Genomic DNA, 12,321 nt, shown 5'->3' on the forward strand with positions numbered 1-12,321 from the left:
AGTTTTGATGGCTGAACTAGGTACAAGGTAATGAACTCACAAGTTACAAAGGTAATGAACTCACAAGTTACAAAGGTAATGAATACTGTAAGAATGGTTACTTACGTGTATACATGGCTGCAATCATGTTATTGTTATCTGTTTACAATAATGTTTTATCACTGTAATCAGTGATAAAACATTATTGTAAACAGATAACAATAAAGCACAAATGAGTATTACAAAGACAGGTCATATGGTTGCATGCATTGCTGTACATTCAGTCGTATGGAGTATTCTGTTAGGTAGTGTATTTAAAAAATAACAAAGTTAAATTGGGTCTTAGGTTTAACATTTATGTGATATAATTGTGAGAAACATTTAAGATATACAATTTATAAGGTTCAGTTATTCAGTATTTATTTGGTTTTGGGTGAGTAAGTGATCTTTGAGAAGAGACTTGAATTTATAAACAGGTAGTGTTTCTTTTATATTTACAGGTAATGAATTCCAGATTTTAGGGCCTTTTATGTGCATTGAGTTTTTGCATAGTGTGAGATGGACACGAGGAACATCAAAGAGTGATCTGTGCCTTGTGTTATGGTCATGTGTTCTGTTGAGGTTGGCAAGGAGATGTTTGAGGGGAGGGTTAATATCAGAGTTAAGTGTTCTATGTATGTAATAGGTGTAATAATTAGTATGGATGTTTTGTATGGTGAGTAGGTTTAGTGTTTTGAATATTGGTGGAGTGTGCTGCCTGTAGTGGGAATTTGTTATCATTCTGACTGCAGCCTTTTGTTGGGTAATTAGTGGTCTGAGATGGTTAATTGTTGTTGAGCCCCATGCACAAATTCCATAGGTGAGATAGGGGTAAATAAGAGAGTGATATAGGGCCAGGAGGGCTGACTGTGGAACATAGTACCGTATCTTCGATAGTATGCCTACAGTCTTGGAAATTTTCTTAGAAATTTGTTGTATATGTGTATGAAATTTGAGTCTATTATCAAGGTGGATTCCTAAGAATTTTCCCTCTGTTAGCTTTGTGATAGGTGATCCGTTTATCATTATGTTAAGAGGGACATCTGTAGCTCTGTTACCAAACTGAATGAAGTAGGTTTTGTCAGTGTTTAGTGTAAGTTTGTTAGTCCTCATCCAGGTAGATATTTTCTGTAATTCGGTATTTACAGTATTGGCTAGCGTGACTGGGCTCGGGTGAGAGAATACCTATGTAGTGTCATCTGCAAATAGTGTGGGTTTGAGTAATTGCGAAGCATTTGGTAGGTCATTTATGTATAGGAGAAAGAGAAGAGGGCCAAGGACACTTCCCTGTGGGACACCAACTGTACTTGGTTGTGCGGAAGAGTTTGCCCCATTTGTGTACACATATTGGCTTGAGGTAGTTGAGGGAGTGCCCTCTTATACCATAGTGTGACAATTTTATGTGGAGCAAGTCATGGTAAACTGTATCAAAAGCTTTACGTAAGTCAATGAAGATCCCCAGTGGGACTTCTTTTTTCTCTATTGCAGTGTATATATGTTCTAGCATGTGTATAATAGCATCATTAGTATTTTTATTAGGCCTGAATCCAAATTGGCAGGGGTTGAGTATGTTTTGGGAGATGAGGTAGGAGTAGATTCGTTTATGAATTAATTTTTCGAAGATTTTTGAGAGAGGGTGTAAGTTGGATATTGGCCTATAGTTATTCAATTCTGTTTGGTCTCCTTTATGGATCGGGGTGACCCTTGCTATTTTGAGAACTGTAGGGAAGGTGGAGGATTCATTGGATTTGTTAAAGAGTGTTGCAATGATTGGTGATAGCACTTGTGACACTTTTTTGTATAAAAAGGGTGGTAAGGTATTTAAATCTCCTGCCTTTTTTTTAGTGCGTTGATAATAAGGGAGACTTCGTATGGGTTAGTCGGAGCTAGGAACAGTGTGTTCGGGTAATTGCCAGTGAGGTAGTCATTTGGTGGGGTATCTGAGCTTGGGATTTTATTGGCAAGGTTTTGTCCTATAGTGGAGAAGAAATCATTGAGTCTGTTTGCTGTTTCTGTTGGTGAGAGTTGGGATTCATCTGATTTTGCTAATTTTATTTCGCTATTTCGTGATATCTTTTTTGTTCCTAGAATTTCCGATAGGGTTTTCCAGGTCTTTTTTTATATCACCTCGTAAGTTGGATAATCTGTTCTCATAATACAATTTTTTTGCCCTTCTTATCAGGCTGGTTAGGATTGACAAGCAACGTTTTGTTTGGTCTCTGGTTATGTGACCCATTCTGTACTGTTTTTCATATCGGTGTTTTGTATTTATGGATTTGAGAATGCTGGGTGTTAGCGGGTTATTTGTGTATTTGTTCCTTCTTTATTTATTTATCCCCCCCCCCACGATGTTCTTACTCTTACCCTCTGTGGGCACCAGCTCCCTTCCAGTGCTCCTCTTTTTTAGTATTTGACTGGCCCCTTCTACTCTTACTACCTATCCACTACTACTTCCTTCCACCTCCACTACTACTACCACCTCCTGCCTGTATATACCCGTCCTGCTCTCCTATTCGTTAGTGTGACTTTGTAAATGGTCCAGGTCTTACCGAAACGTTGTCGTAAGCTCCTCTCTTTGATGTGCGGGTTATTTGTGCATAAATTGTCTCGGCCAAGACAGCAACCAACAAAATGTTCTATTCTTACTCTAATAATAAGGCTTATTTACCTATCACAATTGATCTAATACGACATAAGGCAATAAAATAATAGCATAGAAACAAAAGAGTACGCCACAAGAGTACGCCCGGTGGCCTGGTGGCTAAAGCTCCCGCTTCACACACGGAGGGCCCGGGTTCGATTCCCGGCGGGTGGAAACATTTCGACTCGTTTCCTTACACCTGTTGTCCTGTTCACCTAGCAGCAAATAGGTACCTGGGTGTTAGTCGACTGGTGTGGGTCGCATCCTGGGGGACAAGATTAAGGACCCCAATGGAAATAAGTTAGACAGTCCTCGATGACGCACTGACTTTCTTGGGTTATCCTGGGTGGCTAACCCCCCGGGGTTAAAAATCCGAACGAAATCTTATCTTATTTATTTATTTATTTATTTAAAAATTTGAGCACACATACAGAGGTACAAAAAATACAGATAAGAGCAGCATGCCAAAGCCACTTATACTATGCATAGCATTACTGGCTGGCTTAAAATTAACTTAAGATGAACTAAGCAATGATGACATCAGTGATAAAACTTTAATGTAAACAGATTACTATAAAGCACAAGTGAGTATTACAAAGACAGGTCATATGGTTGTATGCATTGTTGTACATTCTTAATACAAAAAATACAGATAAGAGCAGCATGCCAAAGCCACTTATACTATGCATAGCATTACGGGCTGGCTTAAAATTAACTTAAGATGAACTAAGCAATGATGACATCAGTGATAAAACTTTAATGTAAACAGATTACTATAAAGCACAAGTGAGTATTACAAAGACAGGTCATATGGTTGTATGCATTGTTGTACATTCTTAATATCGAGCCCTGAGAGGAAAGGGACTTCATGAACACAACCCGCCACAAGGTTATACTCGTTCTCTCGTCACTATAATGAAAGAAAACGTTTGTAGACGATGGCTAACTGTAATAAACACGTAGGTTAGGGAAAAAGTGTAAAGAAAGCGAATTTTTCGGGGGAAAAAAATATTTCCCCGCGTACTTGGGCAGGCGTGCGTATCGGCCATTATCTCGGAAGTAAGTTATTTACCTATTTGGGGGCAGTCCATCATTATTTATGAACGAATTAACCCGATTTTCACAACAAACATAAAAGAATGATTGCTGTACACGATTAAATTGGTCTTTTTGAAGTATCCCAAATATTTTCAGATTTGTGCGGGTAAACAAGGCCGGTATCTTCCTAAATGTCATACAACTTATAAACTGTATTTTTTTTTATAATGAAGATAAAGTTTATTACAGAATTGGTTGACTTAGGGTGATGGAATTAGAAGTGTTCTATCAGCAGCAAGTGTCAGAACCACTTTTTCCAAGTAATACTTCTTAGGAGTGCCCTGCCAAATGTAATATTTAGTAAATTTTGCTTTTTTTTTCATTTACTTTTTGGCCTATCATTCTGAAACTTTATCAAAGCATGGTCGATATAAGCTCCTAATAGTACACCAAAAATGAACGTAATCGGTCGACAAATAAAAAAGTAGACCCATTTTCGTGTAGTGGCCCCCTTATGCTTAACTGAAACCCACATAAACATCAATTTATCTTCCTCAGATATATATTCTTAAATTAATAATGGATTTCTCTATTCTATCACATGTTTATGTAAATTACAACAAATGCACCAGAAAATTAATTATATTTCACAGTATTATATTCATTGGAAAGGGTTTAACCCACAGGAGTCATACAGAATCCTGGGAAAGAAGGTAATTAGGTTTAATCTGAGAAAGGGGTGGGTAGTTTTAATTCATTGGGTAAAGAGCCCTTCCCCAGCATCAAGGCAGCCCATCCACCTTAAAGGATCATAGTATTATCAATGAGTCCTAGACCTAACTACCATATAAGTAGTCTAAAGTGTCTGGTTGTACCTTTGCAGTGAGTGAGGGTGTGTTGAGGGTGGTGACGGAGGACGTAGTGCAGGCATCACTGGTCTCTGACAAGGGTGCCGAGGCTACTTTGGTCTCCTGGACCACTGAGACCTTCACTGCTGCCTACGATGGTGCCACTTCCGAAATCGCCAACGTCAGGATACAGTACACGCTGGCAGGGACAGCCGAAGAGGTGTCCTATGTGGTGAAGGTGACGCCGAGCAGGGCACAAGAAAAAGAGTTTTACAGCATCATTTTTGCGAAAGAGTGCAACTTTTATGCTGAGATCATCCCTGCCCTTAATGCTGTACTCAAAGGCATCGGGGAAAAGCCTCTGAGATTTCCCAAATGTGTTTACTCCAGCCTGGAGCCGGGGAAGGAGATGATCATGCTAGAGAACTTGCAGGAACAGGGTTACAGCATGCAAGATAGAACAGTGGGAATAGACGCTGCTCACAGCCTGCTGGTGCTGCAGGAACTAGCCAGGCTGCATGCAGCTTCTCTGCTCCTGCAGGCCATCACACCTCACCAACCCCTGGTACACAGGTTTCAGGCACTGCAGAAAGAATGGACGAAAGAGTTTAACATAGGGGGAGATTTTGAGACATTCATAAGTAATCATTTGGACGATGTAGTCGAGATGTTTGAGAAGATGGGCGGGTGTGAGGAGGTGGTGGCGTGGGTGAGGAAGATCAAGCCTGAGGCCTGGACCCTGTACAAGCAGCAACTGGTCGCTACTCCACCATTTGCAGTCATCAACCATGGCGACTGCTGGATAAATAACTTATTGTTCAAGTGAGTGCTTGATAAACAGTTATTAAGTATATTAGGTGCTATCAGAAAGTTCCTGGACTCGAATTTTCGCTCACTTTATGAGTTAAAATATGGCGATGGTGTAGATCATATGGTGCAATAAAGGCCTTTGTAACAATGAACGTTTCAGTGCAGTCATTTATTCCATTAAAATCAGATGAGCCCTTTTTGTCATGTCAGTGTGATTTTTATGTAGAAGAATGGACTCCTTTAAAGAAAAAACAGCATGTATGTAAAATTCTGTTTGAAGCTCGGTAAAATGGCAGTTAAATTCAGATTGCTTCAGCAAGCATTGGGCAAAAAAACTGAGTTGTACACAGTATTTTGAATGGTTTTCTCAGTTCAAATCAGGACAAATGTCACTTGATGATGATGAATGCTTTGGTCGTTTATCAACATCAAAAACACAACAACGAAAAGTAATTACTATTCACGAAGATTGTCCTGGAAGTATCCAGGACATTGTAAGAGTTGTGGGAATTTTTTTTTGGGTCGTGTCAAAGCATTTTGACTGAAAATATGAAGATGAGGCGAGTGACTGGAATTTGTGCCCCATCTGCTGACTCAAGACCAGAACAACCACTGTTTTTTGGCCCAAAACAACATAGCAGTCATCCCCTACCTCTCCTCCTCTTCATATCTAGTACCCTCTCGATGATTAGGTCAGCCTACATATTTTTTTCGTAGCAGTCGAAGAAATTTCTGATAGCATCTTGTAATTTTGAAGTGTATCTGGCTCACAAAATCGTAGTAACACAATTGCAAACAAGCCACAGAACAGGTGGGGTTGGAACCCATGGCGAGTTTTGCGATTGAGATTCACTCGCTATGGGGTCACACAACCACCTGTTCCCTGGTTTATGAAATGCAACTGTAACATTGTTGTATTATTTTTTTTGAAATATGTTTTATGCATTTTCTTTGGTTTTATAGGTTTTAGTATTTCCATGTTTCAATATTTGCCATTTAATGACTCAGGAAATCATAATGACACGATTGCAAACAAACCATACCACAGACGGGGATAGAACCCGCGATCAGAGTGTCTCAAAACTCAGTGGCTAACGCGACGGTCTGGAGTTTTGAGACACTCTGATTGTGGGTTCTATCCCCGTCCATGGTATGGTTTGCCATTTATTCCTTGATAAATATATTTGTGACTATTCTGTCAACGATTTTCTGACAATCTGCAAAACTTTAAACTCCTTCCCAAGGTATTGCTGTGTTTTCATCATGTATTGGTTATTTTATCCACACAAATAACATAAAAAATGACAGAATGTAATAATAAGAACCATAATAATAATAATAATATAATCAGGTATGACAAAGACAAGAGGCCAGTAGAGGTGAAAATGCTGGATCTACAGTGCTGCCGTGTGGCCTCAGTAGCAACAGACCTCCTCCTCTTCCTCAATTTGAACCTCACAGGACCTGTCCGTCGACCCAACCTCAACACCTTCCTGGCCTCCTACCATGCCACCCTCACCAGCGTCATGCAGAAGGGCAGCTCCATCGTACCCTTCACTCTGGAGCAGCTGCAGCAAGAGTATGTTGACAGGGGATACTACGGCATCCTCGAATGCCTCATGTGGCTGCCAAACACGGTTCGCCAGCCTGAGGATATGATGGATATCCTGGACCGCACAGAAGATGCCAGGAATGCGGAGAGAGATGATGTATTAGTAATGGTAGACAGAAACCCTTTGCTTAAACCCCGTATCATCTCAGTCGTGGAAGAATGGATGGAAAGAGGTGTTATCTCTTAGTAGTCTTTTCTCTAAAAAATAAATACAGTGGTCCCTCATCGTCGTTAATTCGTTCCTGGAAGTGCGATGATTATCGAAAAAGACAATTTTCGAATCAATTTTCCCCATAAGAAATAATGTAAATACAATTAATCCGTTCCTGACACCCAGAAGTATTAAAACAAAAATTTTTTTTACCTGAAATATAGATGTAGTACATAAATAATACAATGGGACATGATGAGTGAAACATTAACAGCATAACACTTACCTTTATTGGCGATTCTTAGTGTATGGAAGACTGGAGGAAGAGAGAGATTGGATTAGTTACTGTTTGGAAAGGGAATCCCCTTCCATCAACACCTCAGGCACCAAGTGCTTTTCTGAGGTTACTTCTCTGTTTCTTAATGCCACTAGGAACAGCTTGAGAGTCACTGGAGTCCTGTCTCACAAAAAAAGTGTCCAGAGAGCTCTGTTTCTGGCATCTCATTAAAACTTCCCTAAAATGGGCCAAGACTCTGTCACTGTACAAATTGCCAATATGGCTTGCAACATCCTTCTCAGGGTGATGTTTCTCCATAAATCTTTCCATCCTACCCCACATTTCACCATGCCTTATCACACTGTATGCCACTACGCTTCTTAAATCTCTCAAACCCACTTTTGCTGGCCTTAAATTCACAATTATCAGTACTCGTTGCAGGCAATTTCTTTACCAGATCGTCATGCAGCTGCTTAGCATTTTCACAAATAATCGACGTCATAAGAGTATCTCCTGCTAATTGATTCTCGTTTATCCACACCAATAATAACTTCTCAACATCTTCGAGTACTGGTGATCTCAATTTTGTCAGCATATTTACCCCTGCAACAACAGCTTCCTTGATTTCCTTTTTCTTGACCACGATGGAAGATATGGTTGTACGGGATTTGTTATACATCCTGGCCAGTTCGGCCACATGTACGCCACTTTCATATTGTTCAATGATGTTTTTCTTAAATTCAATCGTATTTCTCACTTTCTTTACCAAAGGCTTGGCACTAGGAGCTTTCTTTGGAGCTATGGTAGCTTATTTAGCACTTGCAAGCACTAAAATGAATGGAATATTATGAAATATTTCGTATGAACAAGTGAGGGGACCGTCGCTCACTGGTAAACAATGGCACACTGGCTGGAAAGGGAGGCCGAAGCGGCTCAGAGTGTGAGTACACGTCCCGGATGAAGAACGATTAGCGAGTAAACTGACCATTTGCGAGCCAATGTTTGGACAAGAATAACGCTACGATTTCCATAAAGGACAACTATCGAGCCGGACGATTATTGAGGGACCACTGTATGGAAACAGATGTATGGAAAGAAATACATGTAACACTGTTTTTATTTACTAGGCTATCCTACGTGAAATCTGCATTTAAATTAGTGTGAGTAAAAACTTATAGAAAATCCATGAAGCAGTCCCCAAATTTTGACAGTCGGTACGAGCCTCTGGAGGGCACCAAGCTAAAGCTTGGTATTTTCTGAAAGCAACATTTAAATAGAACAAAGAGTTGCCTAACAGTCAACAGGTTAGCATAGTTTCGGCATAGCCAAAATAATGTGAAGAGCAGCTGTTGTCTGCTGTAGCTGCCAGTATATTTATCGGGCATTTATGTACATGTAAACAAAACAGTAAAAGTAATGTTAAAGATAGTTCAGGGAGTTCTAATAAACATTTAATATAATCAAACCTTGGCAGATATTGCAAGTGTATAGAATAGGTAGTAAGTTACTAAATGCTGTAAAGAGCTTTTAATGAGGATTGTGAGGCTCAGGTTAGGGTGTGTAGAAGAGAGGGAAATTAGTATTTCCCAGTAAAAGTAGGTCTTAGACAGGGATGTGTAAAGTCACCATGGTTGTTTAACATATTTATAGAGGGGGTTGTAAAAGAAGTGGTGTGGAGAGGGTGGAATTAAAATATATGGAATCAAATAATAAAATGGGAGGTGACACAGTTACTTTTTGCTGATGATATTGTGCTTTTGGGACATTCATTAAGAGAAGTTGCAAAGGTTAGTGGACAAGTTTGGGAGGGTGTGTAAAGGAAGAAAGTTGAATGTGAACATAGATAAGAGAATGTGGTGAGGGTATCAGACGAGTTAGGTAAGGAAAAACTGGATATCAGATTGAAGGGGGGGAGTATGGAAGAAGTGCATATGTTCAGATATTTGGGAGTAGATGTGAAGGTTCTCTGTACATTTCCTAGATCAACAATTTCACCTGCTTTGAAAGGTGCTGTTAGTGTTCAGCAATATTCCAGCCTAGATAGAACAAACAACCTGAAGTGTGTCATCATGGGCTTGGCATCCCTAGTTTTGAAGGTTCTCATTATCCATCCTGTCAATTTTTGCAGCAGATGCGACTGATACAATGTTGGGTCTTTGAAAATGAGATCCTCTGGCATTATCACGCCAAGGTCTTTTACATTAGTTTTTTGCTCTATTGTGTGGTTGAAATTTGTTTTATGGATAATGATCTCAATACCCACACCCAACTTAGCTGGGCATAGGGGGACATAAACAGAATTAAGGGTACCAGAACTAGTCAGATTGCTCACCCTCATCCCCTACATAGGGCAAATGAGTGATTCAGTGCTTGGGCTGGTACATCTAGCTATGGCAATCTTATCAGTATTACACAGGCAAAATTAATGGACAAACATGATGCAAGGGAGAGACTGATTTGTTTTATGCTCAGCAAGGAAGATGACTGTAACATTCCTTTCACTAACTTTAAACTTGATGCAGCACAAACAAAGGGCAACTCCACGTTGCCTGGGGAGGATGATATTACAACATACTCAGATTGCTATGTAGAGTACCAGGTAATTCTTTACTTGAATTATATAACAAGAGCTATGTAACTGAGGAGCTCCCTAAACCTTGGACCAACAGCCTCATCATTCTCGTTTCAAAGACCAATCAACAAAACCCATTTCTCCCAATATCTCTTACTAGCTGCTTCTGTAAAACATTCATGAGGATATTCTTAATTGTCTCATGCACAGAATTAAGCAGTTTTTGTCTCCCCGGTTGCATGGTTTCATGTACGAAAGGCGCGGGGCATCATTGCATAACCACCTTTCTCACTGCACACTGACAGCTAATACACTACCTTGCTTGACGTTAAATCTGCTCTTGATGTAGCCAACCGACATGTAATCATTAGTGAACTTGCCAGAATGGATGTTGGAGGATGGCTTCTCCACTGGATTAAAGGCTGCCTGACCAACAGAAAGTCTTCTGTGTTGTTTCAGGGACATAGAAGCGTAACTGAAGACTGAATTAGGAACCCCACAGGGAAGTGTGCTCAGCCCCACTATTCAATATTTTAATTAATACTTTACTTAATGCTATGCCTACCCAGCCCCATCATTATATGATTAGTTTTGCTGATGATATAATGATTCGCACCACCAGATTCTCCAGCACCCATAAGAACCTTAACCATGTACTAATCTTGTGTCAGGACCTGGGGCTGATAATCTCTACTGATAAAACAAAGATACTCAATAGGCGTCTTCCTCGACAGAGAGGAGCAGTTCGCCAGATCCAGTTACATGATGGGTCTCTTCTAGAATATGTAACCGGATACAGGTATCTAGGCTTTGAGGTCCCACTGCTTGGAACTATTGTAACAAGATTTTGTTGCCAGTATGAAGAAAGGCTGAGGGCACTTAGAGTTGTGGCAGGTTTTCATCCAAGGTATGGTGCTAATGTTAAAATTTTGAAAATGATGTATCTTGCTTATATTAGAGCATTATTTGATTATGCTGTGCCACTACTTGCTCTTGTGTCTGACTGGAAGCTTGAAGGGCTGGAAAAACTGCAGTACAAAGCAATGAGGTGGCTCTGGTGGCTAATGCTCTTGCTTCACACAGCAAGAGCCTGGGTTCGATTCCCAGCCAGAGTAGAAACATTGGGCGTGTTTCTTTCCACCTGTTGTCTATGTTCCCCGTCAGTAAAATGGGTACCTGGGTGTTAGTCGACTGGTGTGGGTCGCATTCTGGGACACTGACCTAATTTGCCCGAAATGCTCAGCATAACAAGGGGCTTGCTATATAGTAGTATGTCACTGATGTCAGCTAGGCCTGTATACTATGTACATGTACTTGTAGTGAATAAAAGATATTTTATTATTATTATTATTATTCTAGGATGCCCTCATACTGCCAAAATTATAGAATATTCAATTCTCCTGTATTCATTGTAACTCACCAGATGACCATATGTACAAAATTACTACACTGTTATTGCCTTATTAATCTTAAGTTAGTCTTAAACTTGTCCAAAATGCTTTGCATATAAAGGGGGGCTTTTGGCATGTACGTGCACCCAATTGTTATATTCCTTTGTACAAACATGTATCATGCTGAAATAAAATTATTATTATCTCTGGCAGGTTGCATCAACATCACCAGCTGACCTAAACATAACCCAGTGTAAATTTTGTCTGATGGACTATTGTCATATCTTGCATCATTATGTGCCAATACGAAATAAAACTAATGAATTGAGAGATGACTTACTCAGAATTTTTCAAGAAATGTTATAGTATTTTATCTAGTGGTGTATTACCAATCATTCTGGAAAAAAAAATATCCTGACTTTGCACACTAAATAACGCATAAGCATTAAACATTTTTAAGAACGTATGGTCTTAAAAATATGAGGTAATATTTTTTTGTAACATTTTCGTGACTTAATTCATGTCTGCATAAATAATCATTACGATTGTAACGAAATATAAATATATAAATAATTCATTACCACTAACTTATCTAGCCATCAGAACTTTGGGGCCCAGTCCCTGGACCCATTATGTGTGTGTGTAATCTTTTGACTACCGCCCACACCATGGGTATGGTGTGCATAATGTAGATATTAAAGTACGAGATGGGAAGCTTAAGTATGTATATTTAGGTACAGGTACATATAAATACAGTTACATAAATTATCATACATAGCAGCATATGTGTAGATCACATAAAATAACCCCCAAAAAAAGAAGCCTGACAAAGTGGCTTATTTCCCACTTGGGTCCTTGTGATAACTTATTATTTAAGCTTTATAAGTTAAAACAGGTAAGTACATAACTTAAGGATGTGAAGAGCAGTTATAACGAAAGCTGTTGTTGTCTTTCCCACATGCT

At 39.6% G+C, this 12,321-nt stretch overlaps 1 protein-coding gene across 1 annotated transcript; it reads left to right on the plus strand.

The window, feature by feature from the left end:
- Nucleotides 1-235: 235 nt before the first annotated feature.
- LOC128699812 (uncharacterized) lies at nucleotides 236-11,567 on the plus strand. The gene is made up of 3 exons (XM_070089363.1): nucleotides 236-284; nucleotides 4,581-5,367; nucleotides 6,707-11,567. The coding sequence occupies exons 1-3, from the start codon at nucleotides 236-238 to the stop codon at nucleotides 7,152-7,154; spliced, it is 1,284 nt and encodes a 427-aa protein (XP_069945464.1). The 3' UTR covers nucleotides 7,155-11,567.
- Nucleotides 11,568-12,321: the final 754 nt, after the last annotated feature.

This window comes from Cherax quadricarinatus, chromosome 2, assembly GCF_038502225.1.
Source record: "Cherax quadricarinatus isolate ZL_2023a chromosome 2, ASM3850222v1, whole genome shotgun sequence".
Classification (NCBI taxonomy): domain Eukaryota; kingdom Metazoa; phylum Arthropoda; class Malacostraca; order Decapoda; family Parastacidae; genus Cherax; species Cherax quadricarinatus.

What these genes read in the sequence shown, in the direction of transcription:
- LOC128699812 (XM_070089363.1), top strand. Translation starts at nt 236, where the DNA reads ATGGTTGCATGCATTGCTGTACATTCAGTCGTATGGAGTATTCTGTTA. An exon ending in CGTATGGAGTATTCTGTTAG is followed by an intron (nt 285 to 4,580) that starts GTAGTGTATTTA and finishes GTACCTTTGCAG; the next exon opens with TGAGTGAGGGTGTGTTGAGG. An exon ending in ATAAATAACTTATTGTTCAA is followed by an intron (nt 5,368 to 6,706) that starts GTGAGTGCTTGA and finishes TAATATAATCAG; the next exon opens with GTATGACAAAGACAAGAGGC.